Source organism: Neofelis nebulosa, chromosome 2 (genome assembly GCF_028018385.1).
Source record: "Neofelis nebulosa isolate mNeoNeb1 chromosome 2, mNeoNeb1.pri, whole genome shotgun sequence".
Lineage (NCBI taxonomy): Eukaryota > Metazoa > Chordata > Mammalia > Carnivora > Felidae > Neofelis > Neofelis nebulosa.
Window position 1 is genome coordinate 158,960,897 of NC_080783.1, and position 21,650 is coordinate 158,982,546.

General features: G+C 37.2%; 1 protein-coding gene and 1 long non-coding RNA gene across 6 annotated transcripts in view; one reads left to right on the forward strand and one right to left on the reverse strand.

Annotated features, from left to right (window-relative positions):
- The window catches only part of ACADM (acyl-CoA dehydrogenase medium chain), a 32,898-nt gene extending 19,095 nt beyond the window's left edge, over positions 1-13,803 (reverse strand). Inside the window, exons 1-6 of the mRNA XM_058716943.1 lie at positions 13,380-13,803; positions 9,292-9,379; positions 6,114-6,211; positions 5,916-5,985; positions 4,530-4,630; positions 3,820-3,900 (exon numbers count right to left, since the gene is read on the reverse strand). Coding sequence (XP_058572926.1) covers positions 3,820-3,900; positions 4,530-4,630; positions 5,916-5,985; positions 6,114-6,211; positions 9,292-9,379; positions 13,380-13,409 — 468 coding nt within the window. The 5' untranslated portion in view covers positions 13,410-13,803. The remainder of the gene's footprint in view (positions 1-3,819; positions 3,901-4,529; positions 4,631-5,915; positions 5,986-6,113; positions 6,212-9,291; positions 9,380-13,379) is intronic.
- LOC131504543 (uncharacterized) overlaps positions 1-21,650 on the forward strand; it is an 88,146-nt gene that overhangs the window by 23,318 nt on the left and 43,178 nt on the right. The window lies entirely within an intron of this gene.

The window sequence follows — 21,650 nt, forward strand, 5'->3', positions numbered from 1 at the left end:
TTGTAACTAGTTTGATTTATAATATGTAAATGCTGCCATTCAAACCAGAAAAATCAAGTAAATTAGTAATTTTTATGCATAATTTATTTGCTTATTTGCATAATTCTACGCATAGTAAGTTAATACATTGTGGATGAGGATCTGAGAGTCTATCAGATTGTTAACTTCTTGTGACCAGGATCGAAATTTATTCACTTTTATTCCCTGGTGCACAGTATTAAGACATTTGAATGAAGGACTACAACAGTGTAACCTATTAGTGATGATACCACCACCTTACACTTTACAAAGAAGTTCTGCATTTATTTTCTATTAAAAAAATTTTTTTGCCTTATACTCTAGAGTGATTTCAGGTAGTTTATATAATACATGTTTCTTTTAAATTTGCAGTGAGGTGAAAATAAAGATAAAACCAGAAAAAAAAAATACTATACCACATGCTTTGGGGTTCAAATAATTACTAATGGAGGACTGTAAAATTAGATCTCTGCTTCCATCTTGCCAAAAAAAACACTAGTTAAAAGTATAACTTTGAGGTGTGAAATGCCTATAAGCTGAAGTCGCATAGAGCAGGCAATTCACATACTGAGTAAATTAGTGAATGAATGAATAACAGTTAAAGAGAAATGAAGTTTCCTCTGGTCATTAGGTACGATGGAAACTTCTCTAATATATTTTTGCAAAAGGAACACTATTTAGAAAAAGAAGTATTTTGTTTTATCTTTAGTATATCCCTTTTGAATACTATACTCCCTATTTTCAGAAGAGACAATGAGGTTAAATGACCAAATGAGATCACATTGCTATTATATGGCTGAGTCAAGACTTGAAGCAAGATTCAGTGTTGTTTCAGTTGCATTCCAGCTACTTCTAAGCTCCACTGGAAATGCATTATTTTATGGCAGTAGTTTTCTGCACCATCACCAAGCTTTTTACAGACTTCTAGGTTCTAAGACCATGCTTGGAAAAGTAAGTTTACTTAAGTCCTGCCCATAACAAGCTTACTCTAACAGTTTAATACTTGTTCCTAACTGTCTGACACTGCATATATTTCAGGTATACATTTAAAATACTTACTCCATTCTTGAAAAAAGAAATATGGTTTCTGTGGGGCACCTGGCTGGCTCAGTCAGTAGAGCATACAACTCTTGATCTGGGGGTTGTAGGTTTGAGCCCTACATTGGGTATAATAAAGATTACTTAAAATCCCCCCCCCCCAAAACCTGAAAATAGAAATATGGTTTCAATTTATTATTTTAATAGTTTATATAATAATATCTATGCAATAACAGAATTACTTTTCATTTTTGAAAGTTTTCTTATACCATATGGTATTGAAAAATAATTATAGTGCCCTTAATTAATCTCCGTACTTGCTTCCTCGGTATATCTGAGGATGTATATCCAGAGTATATCTGACTGCACCAAGCAAGAGATTAAGTCTTATGAATATGCAATGACAGTGTATTTGTACTGCAAAGTTAAATCCAAAACCTTGTATTAACTTCTTCTGTATTGATGTTTACCATGACATTATTTTTAAAAGCCAAAACCTAAGGAATTTAAATATCCAAAAATAGGGAATAGTGAAATAATTTATACTACAGTACATCCATTAGGTGACATATTATACAGTAATAAATATAATAAAATTTATTTTTTATTTTTCAAAACACAGCAGTATTTAAAAAATTATGTAAGAAAATGCTCATGTTAAACAGGATATAAAACTGCATATATAATATGACTCTAACTATTAAAAATACATTTATATGTATTAAAATATCTGACAGCATGGTTTGTGCCCACCCAAGGACACACACACAAAATATCTGACAGCAAATATAACAAAAGAGGAAGACCACTTAACTTCTTCTTCTTTTTTTTTTTTTTTAATGTTTATTCATTTTTGAAAGACAGAGACAGAGCACAAGCAGGGGTGGGGCGGAGAGAGAGGGGGACACAGAATCTGAAGCAGGCTCCAGGCTCTGAGCTGTCAGCACAGAGCCTGACATGGGGCTCGAACTCACGAGCTGCGAGATCATGACCTGAGCTGAAGTCGGACGCTCAACCGACTGAGCCATCCAGGTGCCCCAAGACCACTTAACTTCTTATCTGAGGGACCATAGTTTTATAATCAAAAAAGTTAAAAATATTTTTTAAGAAATTTAAATAAAACACATTATATGTAGTATAATTTTATAAATATTTATTGGGAGCTAAATGACTGTGTAAATTGTGAATCAAGACATAGTATGTCTACTGACTGTTTTCATTTTCACCCTTGACTTCATATTTTGAGTACATTTACTGCTATTATGCACTAAAACGGGGAAAATGTATAGTAAACCTTTATTAATTCAGAAGTTAGAATAATTTTTACATAAACTGAAGGTATCCATAACAAAATAGCCAAAAAAATGTTTAAAATATTTGAACTATTTTTAAAAACTTTTATCTTAGAAATACCAATTTATAAGTAATAAAATAATTACAAATATTCTTATCAGTACATTCGGGTAGGTTCTGGGCATCTCTATGCTATAATTTTTTACCCTATTTCTAGTATTATATATGCTACAGGATACAATCTAAATTTTCACCCAATTCTTAGACAATACTGAGAATTAGTCTCCTAAACTCTCATTTGTTGAAAAGTTACCAATTAAGAGATTTATATAAATGTTTTTATTAAGCAGTTTGCCTAAAATTCAGGTGCCTAAAATTAAAAACATTGATTTTTAAATGTTACTTTCTACTCTTTCAGACCAATTTTTACCATTTACCTCAAAACTAGTAACCATTTACTCTATTTTGGGATCACAATCACACTGTAGATTGAAAATATATTCAACTGATAAACAAAAGAAGTCAAATTCCTTATGTAAAAACACTTTGAAAATAGATCTTCTGTGCGTGTGTATATATGTATAAATATCTTTTTTTTTTTTTTTTTTTTTTTAAATAGACTCCATGCCCAATGCAGGGCTTGAACTCTCGACCCTGAGATCAAGAGTCACATGCTCTACCAACTGAACCAGCCAGGAGCCCCTATAAATATCTTTTTTTGATCCAATTTAAAAATTTGTTGAGTAGTACCCAGAGAATGAAATAAAACTATAAATATTCTCAAGTCATTCAATCATTCAACAAATAAAATGATAACTTTTCAGTCCCATTAATTTCTTATTAGTTCAAAAGACTACTAGTTCAAACATCTATTGTCGTACGTTCAATCTGAACTTCCTGACACAATCACTCAGTTCTTGAACTGCAGAGTGCTCCGTTAAAACAGGTATTTCTTTCCTGGAAATGAGCTAGGAGAGGATTATAACATTTGTCTGGAACCCCAGAAACATCCTAAATAGACAACTTTCTCTTGAAAATAAGCAAGAGGATTATTATGACACTTTCTTGCATCCCAGAAACATCATTATACCTAAATATGCTGCTAACTTCTGTCTTAATGTGTTCTAGCCCAGTGTATACACATTGATTGGAAAGGAGAAATAGTACCCTTGTTCCCTTCTTTAAATGTGGAAAAAGGAGGGGCGCCTGGGTGGCTCAGTCGGTTAAGCGTCCGACTTCGGCTCAGGTCATGATCTCACGGTCCGTGGGTTCGAGCCCCGCGTCGGGCTCTGTGCTGACAGCTCAGAGCCTGGAGCCTGTTTCGGATTCTGTGTCTCCTTCTCTCTGTGACCCTTCCCCGTTCATGCTCTCTGTCTCAAAAATAAATAAACGTTAAAAAAAAAATTTTTTTTTTAATAAAAAAATAAAAAAAAAATAAATGTGGAAAAAGGAGTAGCCGCACATACTCACACACATCATTGGCTCCTCAGTCATCCTCCCCAAATACTTCTTTTGTTGTTGATCATTTCCAGCAATGATAACAGGCATTTGCTACCACAGAAAAGTGACATTGAAAAAAGCAAGATATTTTTATTAGGTATGTAAATTTGGAGATTCTATAATTCAAAACCAGAGAACTACTTTTTCCCAAGGGGTAAATCCAAAGAACTGGCCTTTATTCTTCCTTTAAGACAGTTAAAACCATAAGGAAATAAATCTGTTAGTCCAGTATTTTCATAAAAGTTATACAGGATTTGTCAGTAATATAGTATGTAAAAATCTACTGTAGTAACATGCACAAAGAATTAAATTTAGGGAAATGATGTGGTATATATGATCAAGTCTCTTAAGAATTGCTCACTAAATTCAGCACTGCCAGCAGTGGCAATAAGCCATCCTGAACCTTCTCCTGAATGCTGGGTTTTCGCCTTGCCCTTACCTAAAAACTGCCACTGAAGCAGCAGCCAAAGTGTACAGTTTCCCCACAAGGACAGGGAGGACTACAAGTACGGAGACAACAGGGCCAGAATGATCAATTCTGGGAATAAGAATTCTAGCCTTCACTGCAGAATCTTGTGTTCATTTTAAAGAAAATTGTGTTGCACCAGCTAACCTAACCTAGCATTACTATCTCATTAACACCTGAGTTATACAATTAATTTTATAAGAAACTTACTTACCCCCAAAGAATTTGCTTCAATACAAGTCTGAACCCCTGTACATCCATAAGCCAATTCTTCAGTAATTAAACAAGCATCAAAAATTCCAAGTCCAAGACCTCCTGTAGTATCAAAATGTTTTAAGGCCCATTATAATGTGTAGTATTTTCTCATCAGAAATAAAGGTGAACTATTTTAATTTTTTTTAATGTTTATTTATTTTTGACAGAGAGAGCGCAAGCTGGGGAGGGGCAGAGGGAGAGGGAGACACAGAATCTGAAACAGGCTCCAGGCTCTGAGCTGTTGGCACAGAGCCCAATGAGGGGCTCGAACTCACAAACCATGAGATCATGCCCTGAGCCAAAGTTGGATGCTTAACTGACTGAGTGACCCAGGAGCCCCAAAGGTGAACTATTTTAATTAACAAGAAACTAAAAAAAGTGTTCTGGGTAGCACAGTAACAAATTATATTTATTCAAAATAAGTTTTAAATATTTCAAAAAATCTTCTATTTGTAACCTGGACCTGTCTTCCTGTTTCAACTGGATTTTGTAAAAACTTGATTCAACTGTGCCAAAACTTTGGCTCTTTTACCTGAAGGAGTGACAACCTCACAGGAAAAAAAAGTCTTAACAAAATGTAAAATCAAAGGTAGAATTAATTGCAACAAACCAACTCTAGAGAGAAATTACCAACGTTTAGGGATAAAGTTATAGTTGAAACCAGTTTAAAGAAGGAAAAATGCCTCTAGGTATTAGTACAAGGTTTCTAACAGCAGGCAAATACTGAAGTCTAAAGAGAAAGATAAAGGCAAAAAGCCCTTTATCATAAATGACTTACATAAATGGCAACTAATATTTGAAAGACTAAGTAGAGTTCTGCAATTTTTTCCTATTCATATACATTCTAGGATTAAAAATGTGAACAAAGTGGGGCTCCTGGGTGGCTCAGTCGGTTAAGCACTGACTCTTGATTTTGGCTCAGGTCATGATCTCAAGGTTCATGAATTCAAGCCCCTTATCAGGCTCATGCTGACAGTGGGGAGCCTGCTTGGGATTCTCACTCTCTGCCCTTCCCCCACTAACTCGCTCGAGCGCGTAACCTCTGTCTCTCTCTCTTTCTCACAAAATAAGTAATCTTAAAAAACAATGAGAACAGAGGCCCTTGAGTGGCTCAGTCAGTTAAGCATCTGACTTCAGCTCAGGTCACGATCTCGCAGTTAATGAGTTTGAGCCCCGCGATGGGCTCTGTGCTGACAGCTCAGAGCCTGGAGTCTACTTGGGATTCTGTGTCACCCCCTCTCTCTCTGCCCCTCCCCCACTTGTGCTCTGTCTCTGTCTCTCAAAATTAATAAATAAATGTTAAAAATAAATAAATAAAATGTAAAAAAATGTGTACAAAACTTACCACAACTCCCTGGAATGTGTGTATTCATTAAACCAAGTTCCCATGCTTTTTTAATTAGGGGCACAGGGTACTAAAAGGAAAGAGAAAGGTAAAGAAAAAAAAAAAACAAACAGTTACATTAAAATCTAGATAGTTCAATTATATAATCTTATAAAAATGTAAAAAAAACTTTTTTCTCCTTAAAATGCACATAACTACCTCGCCAGTTTTATCATACTCTGCAGCAACTGGGATTATTTCTTCCCTGGCAAATTTACGAGCAGTAGCTTGAAACTCTTTTTGCTGTTCAGTGAGCTCTAAAAGAAAGTCATTTAGAAAACATTAAAATAAGACAATGAGCTGAGGAAAAAAGTCCTATGATATTAGTATGTAAAAACTTATAATGGAGTCTTTAATCCTTGATTAACCAGAAAGTCCACAAATAAACCACAAAGACCACAATGCACTTTCAGACTAGCAAGATTTCATTGTATAATGTAAACAAAGTTATGTCAACACAAGTACCAAAGGAGGTAGGTTAAGATTTCTAGCTTTTACCAAGGGGTAACAGATATAAACTCGTTTTTCTCTTCCAATTGGTGAGGGTAAAAAAAATTTTGTTTTTACTTATTACTAGTTCCTAAGCAGACTTACCAAATGTTTACTAACACTAAAATGAAACTAATATGTAAGACATGCTCTGATCTCAACAATCAGTCTAGGAAGATGAGACAAGCTCAGTGAGACCATAAACCAGCAAAACTTGTTCCAAAGTGTAAGGGTTAAATTGTAGTGTTAGGGCTAACCTGTAGCCTTGAGAAATAACAGCTTTGTTTTAACAGTGTAGGTTAAGAGATAACAGCCTTATCCTATCAATCAAGGGAACAAAAGTTCAAGGAAAATCAACTGGATTAGTGTTGTGGCAAGGGCGTGTCTGAACTGTTTCCAACCCCAACTGGGAACTATTTCTTAGTTCTGTTTCCAGGTGAAGATAAGACGATGTGGTCGGCTATAAAAACTCTGTGTCCTGGCTGTTCCAGGACACACTCTGATCAAGAGTGTCAGTCCCAATCACTCGGCCTTACCTCTCACTGCAATATACTTTGTTGTGACTGTCACTGGTGCCCGTAGCATTGTTTCAGGAGTTGTGTGGATGCAACACAAAGTATCATGTAAGAATCCCAACACTATAATTTCAAATTTTACTCTTCCTTTAAACTGAGATAATTTAAGGTTATAAAATTAGCACAAAGCAACTAGTAAAATGGAGGACTGTTTCTCAAAAGTTAACAATAACATAAAACTCTAATTCAATTACATAAAATATGAGGTTCTGTTGTTATAAAATTAATGGAGTGAATAAGGTGGCTGGACTGAGGACTGGAGCCAGTCATTTGCATTTTTTTTCCTTTCTTTCTTTTTTTTTTTTCTATGTAATTTTTTTTTTCCAGGCATAGAATTCACTGATTATTCACTTACATACAATACCTAGTACTCATTAAAACAAGTCTCCTCCTTAATACCCATCACCCATCTGGCCCATCTCCCAGCCACCTCCCTCCAACAACCCTCAGTTTGTTCTCCATCATTAAGAGTCTGTGGTTTGTTTTCCTCTCTTCTATTTTTTTCCCCCTTCCCATATTCATTTTTTTAAATCCACACTGTTACAGGGTTTTAATGTGATTCCATCCAACATCAAAGGATAGATAAGATTCAAAAGAGATAGAGGGTATTTTGGGCAAGAAAAATAAGAGCAAAAGCAAAGAGAGAAGAATCAGCAAACATGCTCAAGACTATAATCATTTATATAGGGATGTGAGAAATAAAATGTAAAAGACATGAGAATTTTGGTGTTGAATCAAATAGCCTTAAAATCAAATCTTTCATTTTATAGATAAGGAAACAAAAGCCCAGAATGAGGAAATGATAGCCCCACAGTCTTACAATGAGTTAGCAGTAAAAGTATACATAAGAATTTCAGTCACTGTTCTCTACATCACAATTTTTTTTTTTTAAGTTTATTTATTTACTTTGATGGGGGTGGGACAGAGAGAGGGAGAGAGAGAATCTGGAGTGGGCTCTGTGCTGTCAGGGCTTGATCCCTCCACCTTGAGATCATTGACCTGAGCCAAAATCAAGATTTGGTCACTTAACTGACTGAGCCACCCAGGTGCCCCACAATTTACTTTTAACATTGGGGCCAGCAGATACTAAGGTTGTAGGTGAATAAAAAGAGAGGGAAGGCAGAGACCTAGTTTGTATTATTTATGGAGAACCTACTTAAATACAGTCATGCTGTACTAGGGATTTTACATATATATTAATCTTAAAATAAATCCTGTATTATAGACATTATCTCCATTTTATAAAGAACGGGATACAACTGCTCATAGACGTTATCTCTATTCCTTTTCTTAAGTTTCTCAGCCTCCCTCCTAAATACTATATCTATCTCATCCAGTTACCCAGCATACCACCAGATTTCTCCTGCTGGTGTCTTGCTACTGACTATGAATCTGTATGTGACAAACTGAAACTAAATAGCACTTATACTTAACCTATGTTAATAACACAGTAAGAAAGAAAACCCAGTGGCCCAAGCTCCTATCCTCACATGGCTTGAAATTTTTAACTCTAAAATATGTTATAAAGAAGGTAACAATCTTAAAAAATAAAAAACAAAAATGATAACCCTAGAGAGCTTTGAGTTTGTCATTTGTACCTGGTTAGGAGTTAGTTATCTGAGCTGCCTTTTTACCTATTTTCTGAGATCAAGAAACCAAAGATAATGGCTTCAACTAAAAGAAAGGTAATAATTTTGAAGCAACAAGCACTTTAGGAGACAATGGATGCTAAAAATAGCATCCATTTTTTTTTGTCTAGGGTCTTCATTTTAGAGAGGAAAGGGGAAGAGAAATCTTACCCCTTTCCCTTCCAACACCACATGACTCCCTGATCCCAGACTTTAAACCTATCAATTGGCATCAAAACTGCAGTGCAGATACAGCAGGGCCAAAACAGGCTTTGGGTTATTAGCAGGAAGCTAGCACTGTATATCTAAATGTTCAAAATATATCTTTTGCATTCAAATTTCTAACTTGAAGACTATCTGTATCAGTAAATTTGTTTATTTAGGGCTACAAACTTAGGTAAAAGGGCACAGATATATATGTCTCCTGCTAACGCAGATCTATGTGTAGGATATTAGGTTGAAAAAGAAAAGGAGATCAGGAAGAATGGGTGTGACTGACTGAACAATCTGTGGATGGTCACTGGCTCTATTCATTACTAGACATTACTAAATGTTTACAAATACATAAATTCCAGACAAATACATATACAGAGCTGCATATATACAACAACTATGTTTAAAATCAAAAGACAGAACAAAACATACCAAAATTAAATCCCAATCCTGGTTCACGTCGTAGGGCAGCTTTTGTATGCTGTGATCTCCAGTCAGAATGAGAAAGACTTTTTAGGACCTGTAAAGGACAATTTTATTAAAATAAATTGGATGAATTAAACATCAAATAAGAGAATACTGACAATTACAAGTGAGTACAGCAACTTGTGTGATTTATATTCAATAGGTCATTACTTAAATGCCTTCAACTATAATTTGATTTGTATATTAAATAAGCCACATACCAGATGTCTGAACATGTATTGCAGAGATTTTTTTTTTTAAAGTGATGAAAATAAAACTAATCAATAGTATTAAAGTGGAGTGTCTCTAAGACAAATAATAGTCAGGGGTAGTATCAGACTTAGGACCACTTTTCTGGAAATCTCACATACAAGCTCTAGGACATCTGTGATTGAGAAGCTGGGGAGAGAGCAACAATAGGATGGTGTAGTCTATCAGCTTTGATACCCTGTCCCAGGTGAGCCTTGCAGGTATGCCTTTGGGAATTGTCCCTTGGAGGATTCCATTTTCTACTATTTAACAAAACAAATTAGCCTAAAACTAGTTCTATTTATTTTCTGCTGCTGTCTGTAAACATTCTTAGAATATTCTAAGACACACTATAGTAGTCACCAGTTTTGTAAATAAGATTTTATTGGAACACCATGTCTATTGCTGCTTTTCCAGCATAGTTGTATAGTTGCCAGAAACCACATGGTCCACAAAGCCAAATATTTATTGTCTCTTTACAAAAAAATTTGCCAACCCTGTTCTAAACTATTAATAGGCTACTTTTCTTAATATCTGGAATATACTCATATTTCATAAAAAAAAGTATAATCAGATATACATGTATTATTCCTTTGCAATCCATTATTATACTCATGATAGTTGAATATACATAAAAGTAATCATTTGCATTTATTTAAGTTAATGGAAAGCATACTAGAACTCCCAAGTATATGTTTGAGGACAAGAAAATCACACAGTTTACGCTTCAAAGTATTTGATGGAAATATCCATAGGCAATTCTAATATTCCAAAGAAAAGAGAAACTGAACAATATACTAAAAGATTAAGAACTAAGGGGTGCTGGTATGCCTGGGTGTCTCAGTCAGTTAAGCATCCTACTTCGGCTCAGGTCATGATCTCCTGGTTCATGAGTTCAAGCCCCGTGTAGGGCTCTGTGCAGCACAGAGCCTGGATCCTGTTTTGGATTCTGTGTCTCTGTCTGTCTCTCTGTCTCTGTCTCTCTCTCTCTGCCCCACCCCCACTTGCACTCTGTCTCTCAAAAATGAATAAACATTTAAAAACAAAATTAAAAAAAAAAATGGTGGAAAGCCTCGGTGGCTCAGTTGGTTAGGTATCCAACTCTTGGTTTCAGCTCAGGTCATGATCTCATAGTTCCTCAGTTTGAGCTCGGAGTCCAGCTCCAGTGTCAGCCTCAGAGCCTGCTTGGGATTCTCGCTCTCCCTCTCTCTCTCTCTGTCCCTCCCCTGCTTGGACTCTCTCTCTCAAATAAATAAACTTAAAAAAAAAAAAAAGAACTGAACTTACATTTTTTGAAATCTGTAAAAACTGTCTATTTTGTAGATGACCACAGCTTACAAAGAGAATCATCTACATTTAATGTGACATTATGGATAGTCAAATATCGTGAATACCCTTTCAAAATAATAACACTTTATACAATTTCGAAAAGAATAACCAGAGTATAAAAATACATATTTTCTTTGCAATTTTCATTAAATTTATTTTGGCAGTAAAACATGGTTTCTCTAATGCTTACTGTTCAAACATCATAGATGAATGAAACCTGTAGTTGTTTACAGTCACATTCCACAATTAATTCACTGAATCTCCAAGTCAAGCCTAGGATTAAGGCACTATTTTTATTCCTATTTTGCCTATGAAGAAAGTGAGACTCAGAAAGGTCAAGTGAAATTGGACAAGGTCACTGTGCTATTACATAGTAGAACCAGGATTCTAACTGTAGCATTTACTATAGAGAATCCATACCATCAACCACCTTGCTATCTGTTCTTTCAGTTTAAGTCTCCTATTCGGTTATTACATTCTAAAAAGAAAAACATCCCACAAAAATGAGACCAAAAAACTTGGCTCTTCTAAGTGTGTGTTTACATACTACTGAACAAAAATTAGACCTCACAAAGTAAGTAAGTCTGCCAAGACTTTAAATACAAAAATTATTAGTGGAGGGGCACCTGGATGGCCCAGTGGGTTGAGTGTCTACCTCTTGATTTCGGTTCAGGTCATGATCCCAGGGTTGTGGGATCAAGCCCCGCATTGGGCTCTACCCTTGGTGTGGAGCCTGCTTGGGATTCTCTCTGTCTCTGCCCCTCTCCCCCCACTCACTCTTGCTCTCTAAAATAAAATTGAAAAATTAAAAATGAAAATGAAATAAAAAAGAAAATTATTAATGGATTTAAAATAATTTATAAAAAGTTTACATATTATTTTTCAGGAAAATGTTATATAAAATATAAAAGTAGCTACACCCTGGGGACAATCCCCATCAATCTAATGATATAATAATGTTATCCATTTAGAGAGGTGACTTAGTAGACAGAATATAGAAATTGTAGATTATTTGGATTTAGAATGGTTTGTGTCTAGACTCCCCAAGTATTTTTGAGACCCTGGACCAATTACAAACTTCTCTGTAGCTTCTTTTTAAACTTTGAAAATGAGGCTTTTCTTACTGGATAATTTGTTGAGATGATTAAAATAAGAAAATGTCTTGGAAGCATAATGCCATATAAATACTGATTTTATTACTTTGGGATCTCTGCCCAGAACAATGGAATTCCAAATCTCCAAGAGATGGCAACCTCAGTCAAGCATCAATTCTGCAATAATAGCACAACTATGTATTTTTAAAACTGTTTATGTATTTTTGAGAGAGAGAGAGAGAGAGCGCAAGACAGCATTTGTGAGCAAGCAGGGGAGAGACGCAGAGGTGGGGTGTGGGGGGACGGGGAAGAAAGAGAGAATATCCCAAACAGGATGGAGCCCGATGCCAGGCTGGATCCTACAACCCTGGGATCATAACCTCGGCCAAAACTGAGTCCTAAATTCAGCCAAGTGCGCCACCCAGGTGCCCTCCCAGCACAATTATAATTAAACGCTTTCGCCCATTTCTTAGGAACGTAAGAATCTTAAATTTTATGGGAGTGTCAAAGATGAGATACAGCTGTGTAAGTTTTCTGGATCAGGTTTTTCTATATACCTTATTGGAGATTGAGAAATCGGGTCTTTTTTTTCTGGTGTGAGTTAAAAATAATTTTTAAAATGCCCAGATTTCTGCCTTCAGAGCCCATTAACGTGTATAGCAACAACAAATATTGGGCAGCAATCCATTAGAATTATTATAAATTCTAAAGCTACTTTTTTAGGGGCCAAGAACATAACTTTCTTAACTCAATTATTAAATACATTAAGTACCCCAAGAAGCAGCTGCTCTACTTTCCTTTTCCTCCGTAACTTTGCAAGCACTCAAGATACGAGTATCTGAAATCTGCGCTTTCTAGCATATATCAATTGCATGATGACATTTACTTTATGATTTCTTCTTGGGCTGGAGGCATAAAGCCAGTAGAGAGTTTTCTCAAAATATACTGCAAAAACATGGCCTTTGCTCGTTCTGAGATGCCTGCCCAATTTAGATACAGTTTACCTTCGGGAAAGGGTGAGATTCCTGGGGGAAGTATATGGAGAGTTCCTAGGCCAGAGGGAAAATGAAGGACATTCCGAAAAATGACTGCCAACGAAGGAACCGACGAGTTGCGAAGATGATAGGGCAAAATTGAAAGCCCAGACTGGATCATAAAAGAGGATAAGCGTGAAAGCAAGGCGAGGATCCGGACTTCAGGCCCGCAGCCAACGGTGAGGTCAGGAAGGCCAAGGCGTCCGACATAAGCTCCTTCCTCACCACAGCTTCCTACCCTCCCGGGGAAGCGCCCTCTTTTCGCCCCAAGCTTCCCCCCACCCAGCCCCCCCCCCCCCAAACGCCACAACCACCATTCCCCAACCCCACCGAGCCTTGTGTCTCTCACCCCGCAGCATCGCCTAAACATCGCTGCCATGGTTGACCCTTGATCCTACTGCTTGGTCTCCAATTCTCTGCGCAGTTCCGGGACTCTAAAGGGGTCCTCCAACCCAGAGGAGCGACACCCGTCTGGCCCCGCCCACACCCTGGTCCCGCCCGCTGGTGTGGACGTGGGTGGGGAGCGGGTAGCCTAAAAAGGGTACCGTAAAGGAAAAGGAGGATGGGGGTGGGGGGCTGCGTGCTCGCTCCGAGCCAGCGCGGACCAGTAGGATCTTGGGGGCGGTTTGGGAAAGAGTGTCTAACGACCTCCTTTGGCCGACGTGTCCCAAGGGGTGGTCCCGGAAGAGGCTTCACTTCCCTCGGGCCCACAGAGTTTCGACAGCGCGACCTTTCGAGGACGCGGAAGCCTTGAAGGCTCTCCGAGCCGGGCTCGGCGGCGGGAGCTGGCGGGTGGACCCGCGCCTAAAGGAGAGGAGCGAGTGCGGCGCGGGGCCTGTTGGGAATCTGGGTGAAAGGGAGCGGCTAGGGTGCGCAGTCCCCAGCCAGTTCTGGTGGTAAGATCCTCTCCCTGGCCTCGTCCCAGAAACTTACCAATCCAATTTTTTCTGCCTAAGTATTACAAGTACATTTTATTCTCGAAAGCTCGGCCGAAGCCATAGTATGTGCTGTGTTTCAGAAAACAAACGGGAAATCCCTTAGGTAAATTCGACCTTCCCGAATATTCCCGAGGCTATTTATTGCTACCCACGTGTATGGATGTGGACGGTGTCCTTGGAAATAAATTGAGTTTATTTAAAGCTCCTGGCTCAGCGAATGAATGTTGGGCGTGAATGTCTGCCCGAGGAATTCTATTTAAAGTCACCCTCTCTTCCTGTTAGACCCTGAGTTCGCAGTGGGTAAGGTGTGATGTTACAGTGTTGGGGGATTTGTAAAGCTGTCCAAGGTTTGGCTAGCTTTTTGTGAAAAAGCTAGTAAGAACGCCACCGCAAGGAAGGAGTGTAAATGTTTCCCATAATCCCCAGGATTTTTCATTTTTATTGCTATCATCCTAGTTTAGGGTCTCATCACTCACCACTAAATCCTGTAAACTTGCTTAACAATCTTTTTTGCCTGATAAGTCAGGCCATTATCTCATTCTAATTTAGCTTTTCAATTCCTATATTCTGTTATGGTAGTCCCCTACAAGAACCTTCTACCTTTTCATCTGGGGATTTATAATGTATTTACTGAGACTGGGCATAAGGCAGAATGTTAAGTGCTAAATTAAAGTACCAGGGAAATTCGGAAAAGGAAGAATTCAATTGGTCCTGGAATCATCAAGGAAACATTCAAATAGGTGGGTAAAACACAAAGTGGACTGCTAAAGTTGGGTAGGAGTTAGTAGAAAAAAGATTTGACTATGCATCTCTAGTTTTTTCTTAAAAAAATTTTTTTTTAATGTTTATTTATTTTTGGGAGACTCAAAGCATGAGCAGGGAGGGGCAGAGAGAGAGGGAGACACAGAATCCAAAGCAGGCTCCAGGCTGGGAGCTGTCAGCACAGAGCCCGACGTGGGGTTTGAAGCCATGAACTGCAAGATCATTACCTGAGCCAAAGTCAGACGCTTAACGGACTGAGCCATCCAGGTGCCCCTAATTTTTTCAATTTCTTATTCTGAACATTTAAGCACAATGAAGATGAGCAAAAAGTTCAAATCAGCCATATGATTTTATTACCTAGATTTAAAAATTGTTATTGTCCACTCATGGGATTTAAAAGACAAAACAGATGAACATAGGGGAAAAAATAAAAATTGTTGTCGCACTTGTTTTATTCATGTGTACATGTCTGGTGTCATTTAGTTTTTGTCAGAACCGTAAGTTGTAAACATTAAGACACTTCATTTCTAGTGGCGCTTGCATGGCTCAGTTGGTTAAGCGTCTGACAGTTGGTTTCAGCTCAGGTCATGATCTCATTGGGCATGAATTAAAGCCCTGTGTGGGTCTCTGTGCTGACAGCATGCAGCCTGCTTGGGATTCTTTCTTTCCCTCTCTCTCTGCCCCTCTCATGCTCACGTGTATTCATGCTCTCTCTCTCTAAATAAATAAATAATCTTTTTAAAAAAAGATTAAAAAAAGTTCTAACCAAAGTTTAAGATAAGGTGACTTTAAGCCAACCTGATTTTTTTTCTCTTTGCTTTTTCAAATAATACTTTTGTTTTCCCTAGCAATAGTAATAAAGCCATACATACTACATTATTATGAAAAATGATTTCATAGAAAAGGAATTTATGAAAAAAAATTATGATGATACCTCTTCCAAACCTCTGGGGATCACTTAAGGCTTTGTCAACCTTGACAATGGAAAACCAGGATCTCTTTCACTGACACTTCCGTTTTTAGAGCAAAGATTATACTTAAAAATTGTTGATCCCGCTTTAAACACTAGGTGTAGCTATTTGGCTTAGATCCCAGGAACTAAGACTCAACGGTGAATTTTTTGGTTAAAGACCCCTTTCTTTTATGTGTGAAGGATTAATCTGTATATTCATTTTTAATTTTTAATTTTTATTTAAATGCTTATTTTTGAGAGAGAGAGAGTATGAGCAGAGGAGGGGCAGAGAGAGAGGGAGACAGGATTCAAGACAGGCTCCATTCTGACAGCAACAAGCCTGATGTGTGGCTTGGTGAACTCACAAACCATGAGATCATGACCTGAGCCAGTTGGGACGTTCAACCAACTGAGCCAGCTAGGTGCCCCATGTATGTTCACTTTATTTTTTAACCTGCAGGTTCAGAAATTTAAAATGATCAGTTTTCCCCAAATAAGGTCAGAGTGTAAACTAAGATTCTGGTTTGGACCACAATATGTAAAGGAGCTAAGATTCACCAAAGGAAAAACCAGTCTTTCTAGTGTATATTCCTCAAACCAGAAAACAGAGAAACATGCTAGGAGCAAGGGTAGGATTTCCTGGATCCTAGTAACTGATAGAAGGATGAAGAGAATGCTTATAAGATCAAATTAGGTGTGTACTGCTTAGTAAATGTTACCTTCCCAGGGAAAGGTCTTTAGAAACCTTTTCTGTCACTGTACATCAGTTTATATTGTATTCTAGAATTTCATATAAATGGAATCATAGTAAGTACTCTTTTCCAGCTGGCTTCTTTCACTTACCACAATTTTGAGATTCATTCATACTTAGTGTATCACTAGTTTGTTCCTTTTTTGCCGACTGCTATTCCATTGGATATAGCACAAATTGTTGATAGACATTTAGGTTGTTTCCAATCTGGGAGTATTACAAATAAAAATGCAGTAAACATTTGTGTGCAAAAGCAGACATTAATACTGTAGAAAATAAGCAGTGAAATCAACAAAATCAAAAGCTGATTCTTGAAAAAAAGTAATCATAAAAGTAATCATAAAAGACATGCCTCTAGCAAGACCAGTAAAGATAAGAAATGTTTAAGCAGTTTTAGAAAGTATAAGAGTTAACCATAGATTAAGGGAGATTTTTAAAGATATTTATTTATTTATCTAATCTCTACACCCAACATGGGTCTTGAACTCGTGACTCCAGGATCTAGAGTCACACATGCTACTGACTGAACCAACCAGGCATCCCCAGATTTAGGGAGGGTTTTTTTTTTGTTTTTGGTTAATTTTTTAGTGGAGATTTTTTTTTTTAATTTTTTTTTTCAACATTTATTTATTTTTGGGACAGAGAGAGACAGAGCGTGAACGGGGGAGGGGCAGAGAGAGAGGGAGACACAGAATCGGAAACAGGCTCCAGGCTCCGAGCCATCAGCCCAGAGCCTGACGCGGGGCTCGAACTCACGGACTGCGAGATCGTGACCTGGCTGAAGTCGGACGCCCAACCGACTGCGCCACCCAGGCACCCCTAGTGGAGATTTAAAAAAAAATTTTTTTTAAATGTTTTATTTATTTTTGAGAAAGAGAGCACGAGCAGGTGAGGGCAGAAAGAGACAGGGAGACACAGAATCCAAAGCAGGCGCCAGGCTCCAGGATGTCAGCACAGAGTCTGACCTGGGGCTCCAACCATGAGATCGTGACCTGAGCTGAAGTTGGACGCTTAACTGACTGAGCCACCCAGGCACTCCTTTAGTGGAGATTTTAAAATATCACAAGAAAATGCTGTAAGTTTTATGCCAATAAATTTAGGAACAGACAAAAGATACTTTTCTAGAACTCAGTAGAAATCAAGAAGAAAGAAAGAAAAGGCTGGAATAAGCATTAACCACCCTCCCAACTATCCTACCTCCAGATGGTTTGTAATAATTCTTTCCTATATGAATGTTTTGAATCGGTAATGTTATTTCAGCATATGGTTCCCTTATGTCTAGTTATTGTTTTTTTCTAAGTATTCTATATTTTTCAAAAATTTATTCATTAAAATAGATTTTAGGTAGTCAAAATCTCAGCATTTACTGTTTATCTCCTACCTAGTCTAAGGAGTTAGGATCCAAAGTGATACAAACAGCTCGGCTGGTTGCCTGTGGAATATTGCCTTTAGTTTGGAATACAGGGCCTATAGAGTCCACAGCTGAGCTGGGTTGTTACAGAAAGTCAAAACTTGCTAATGGGATTACCTGTCAACAGAATTATCAGTGAGTGAATTGGATGTAGCTGAAAGATCAAGTCTTCAACTTGAGAACCAGTTTATACTTCCCTGAGAGCTGTGTATATTTAATTATAGGGATGAAGAGTCATGAACTCTAACCAGGAAAGTCTCATGGATTCAAAGTTAAAACTCTGAGATCAAGGTTATAAGTGACTGAGTGGTATGCCACAATCATGGTGCAAGAAAACCTTATCCAGATCTAGGATTAGCAAAGGCAAGTTTAGGCATAGGCAAAGTACCTAAGAACAGAGAAGACAGTGGAACTGGCACCATGACCAATTGTTTTCACAAGGTCTAAACTGACTTCTATTCAGAATAAGAATGATTCATCAGATTATAAGTACTCATTAATTATTTAAAAATCTCAAAAATAGGGGCGCCTGGGTGGCGCAGTCGGTTAAGCGTCCGACTTCAGCCAGGTCACGATCTCGCGGTCCGTGAGTTCGAGCCCCGCGTCGGGCTCTGGGCTGATGGCTCGGAGCCTGGAGCCTGTTTCCGATTCTGTGTCTCCCTCTCTCTCTGCCCCTCCCCCGTTCATGCTCTGTCTCTCTCTGTCCCAAAAATAAATAAAAAACGTTGAAAAAAAAAATAAATAAAAATAAAAATCTCAAAAATAAAGGTAAGTACGTATGAGGAAGAAAATAAGCAATGGTTAATGTTAATATTTTGGTATATAGCTTTTAGATTTTTCTCTGCATAGAACACACATTCATAATGTTTTTCTTACAGAGTTGGATTTTATTACATATATAATTTTGTATCTGCACTTTAAAAATGTAATAGATCAGAGGGCACCTGGGTGGCTCAGTTGGTTGAGCACCTTATCTTGACTCTCGATTTAGGCTCAGGTCATGATCACAGGGTTGTGGGATGGAGCTCTGTGTCGGACTTGTGCTGAGTATGGAGCCTGCTCAAGATTCTCTGTCTGTCTCCCTCTCCCCCTATATTATATACATATGTGTGTGTGTGTGTGTGTGTGTGTATATATATATATATACACACACACACACACTGTATATGCATATTCTTTAGCCATGGAAAAGAAGTAAATCCTACCATTTGTAACAACATAGATGGAACTTGGAAGTATTATTCTGAGTAAAGTCATAGATAAATACTGCATATCACTTATATGTGCAATCTAAAAAAAGGTGAACCCACAGAAATAGAGACTTTCAGGGCCTGGGGGCTGGGAGAAATGGGGAGATGTTGGTTAAAGAGTACAAACTTCCAGTTATAGGTGAATAAGTTCTGGGGATCTAATCTATAACATAGTGATTATAGTTAGTAATACTCTATTACATACTTGAAAGTTGCTAAGAGAGTAGATCTTAAATGTCCTCACCATAAAAAAGAAATTTTTATTATTTGGCATGATGGAGGTGTTAGCTAACACTATGGTGGTGCTGTATATATTTACAAAATCAACATGTTATATACCTTAAACTTATACAATAATGTATATCGATTATATCTCAGTAAAGATGGAGAAAAAAAGCATAGAAAATAGTCAGAGACCAAGTATTTGAATTATCACCACGTAAAAAAATTTTTTTGTTTACTAATTTATTACCTTTATATGTACATTTTTGAAACATACTTAAATACATATATGGTTAAATGACAAATTTAAAACTTTTATCTTTAGCTTTAAAATACAATTGTCTTCCTGAGAAACTTAACAGAAGACCATGGGGGAGGGGAAGGGAAAAAAAAAAGTTAGAGAGCCAAACCATAGCAGACTCTTAAAAACTGAGAATAAACTGAGGGTTGATGGATGGTGGGAGGGAGGGAAAGGAGGGTGGGTGATGGGCATTGAAGAGGGTACCTGTTGGGATGAGCACTGGGTGTTGGATGGAAACCAATTTGACAATAAATTTCATATTCAAAAAATTAAAAAAATACAAAAAATACACTTGCATTATTAATATGTAAGATATTATATATATATTACATTCATCATCTTAATATAATTTTAATAGTTCCCTTGATAAACATGGATAAAACATACTCATCCTTTTATATTCATATCTCTTTGTAATGAGTATATCACCCATTTTAGCTACATTTTTAACCAAAGTAACTAACTTCTGTATTCTCAGTCACAGAAGAACTAGGAGATAGGTAACTGAGAATTACCTATCATAGACAAGCCCTTTAGCCCTGAAAGGAATCTAATGAAAGTTGCTTATTTTCTATGAGTACCTATCTACATCTCTTTTATATTTATAAAGTACAAGTGCAAACATGACCATGTGTATTAGACATGACCTAAAGGTATTTACATATCTCTTTTAAAATAGAGGTACCTGGGTGACTCAGTCAATTGAGCAACTGACTCTTGATTTCAGCTCAGGTCATGATCTCAGGGTTCATGAGTTTGAGCCCCACATCGGTCTCTGCATTGACAGTGCAGAGCCTGCTTGGGATTCCCTCTCTCTCTCTCTCTCTCTCTCTCTCTCTGTTCCTCCCCTGCTTGTGCTCTCTCTCACTCTGTCTCTCAAAATATATTAATAAAGTTTTTTTAAACTAGTAGCTAATGGATGATGAAAATGTATATAATATCATACATATGTATGATAAAACTATGTTTACTTGTTTTTGTATTCTGTATTTTATGAATTTACATCTACTTATGAATTGTCGAGGTAGTCTAAGGCTATTTTAACTTAATGAACTTAATTTAACACTAGTCAAAGTTTTCAGTGAATTAGGAATTTTGGAAATCTTGTTTGAGGTTGATCTTTAACACAATCTGTTGATCTTAATTATTCAAAGAACTATGATATTTAAATTTTGGGGGGGAGGGGGGGTCCTGGGTGGCTTAGTTGGTTAAGCATCCAACTCTTGATCTCAGGTCAGGTCTTGATCTCAGCATCATGAGTTCAAGCCCCATGTTTTGTTTACTTTGTTTGGACTCTGCTGGGCATGAGGCCTACTTAAAAAAAAATTTACAGGCAGTATGAACAGAGATACTAGAACTGTATGATTTGCAGTGTTGTCTGAAGTTCACAGAAGTAAATCTTTCAAAAGATAGTTGAACCATAATTTTTATATTTTTATAACTTTAAACATTTAATGGAGGTAAAACATCAGTATAGGAAATCTAAGAAGTTAGAATTAATCTTTCCCTGAGAAAATAATATTATGCTAACATGTTTCACATTATGTTAAAATCTGGGAGAACATACAACTATTTTTAAACTCAAATTACCAAACCGATTAATTTGTTCAAGGATTCACCTTGATAGAAATAAAACCTAAACTTATTCTTGTATAATTTTCCCCTGTATTAAATAACAATTATTTAAACTTTAAAACTTTTGTTTAACAATACTGTTTTTTGCGGCACCTGGGTAGCTCAATTAACCCTTAGACTTCGGCTAAGTCTAAGCTCGTGGTTTGTTTGTGGGTTCGAGCCCCGTCTCAGGCTCTGTGCTGACAGCCTGGAGCCTGCTTCGGATTCTGTGTCTCCCTCTCTCTTCCCCGTTCATTCTCTCTCTCTCTCTCTCTCTCTCTCTCTCCCCCTCTCTCAAAAATAAGTAAACATTAAAAAAAATAAAATACAAGTACTGGTGGTTTTTTGGCGATGGGTGGCTCAGTCGGTTGTATAACTGACTCCTGATTTCAGCTCAGGTCATTCTCCCAGAGTCATGG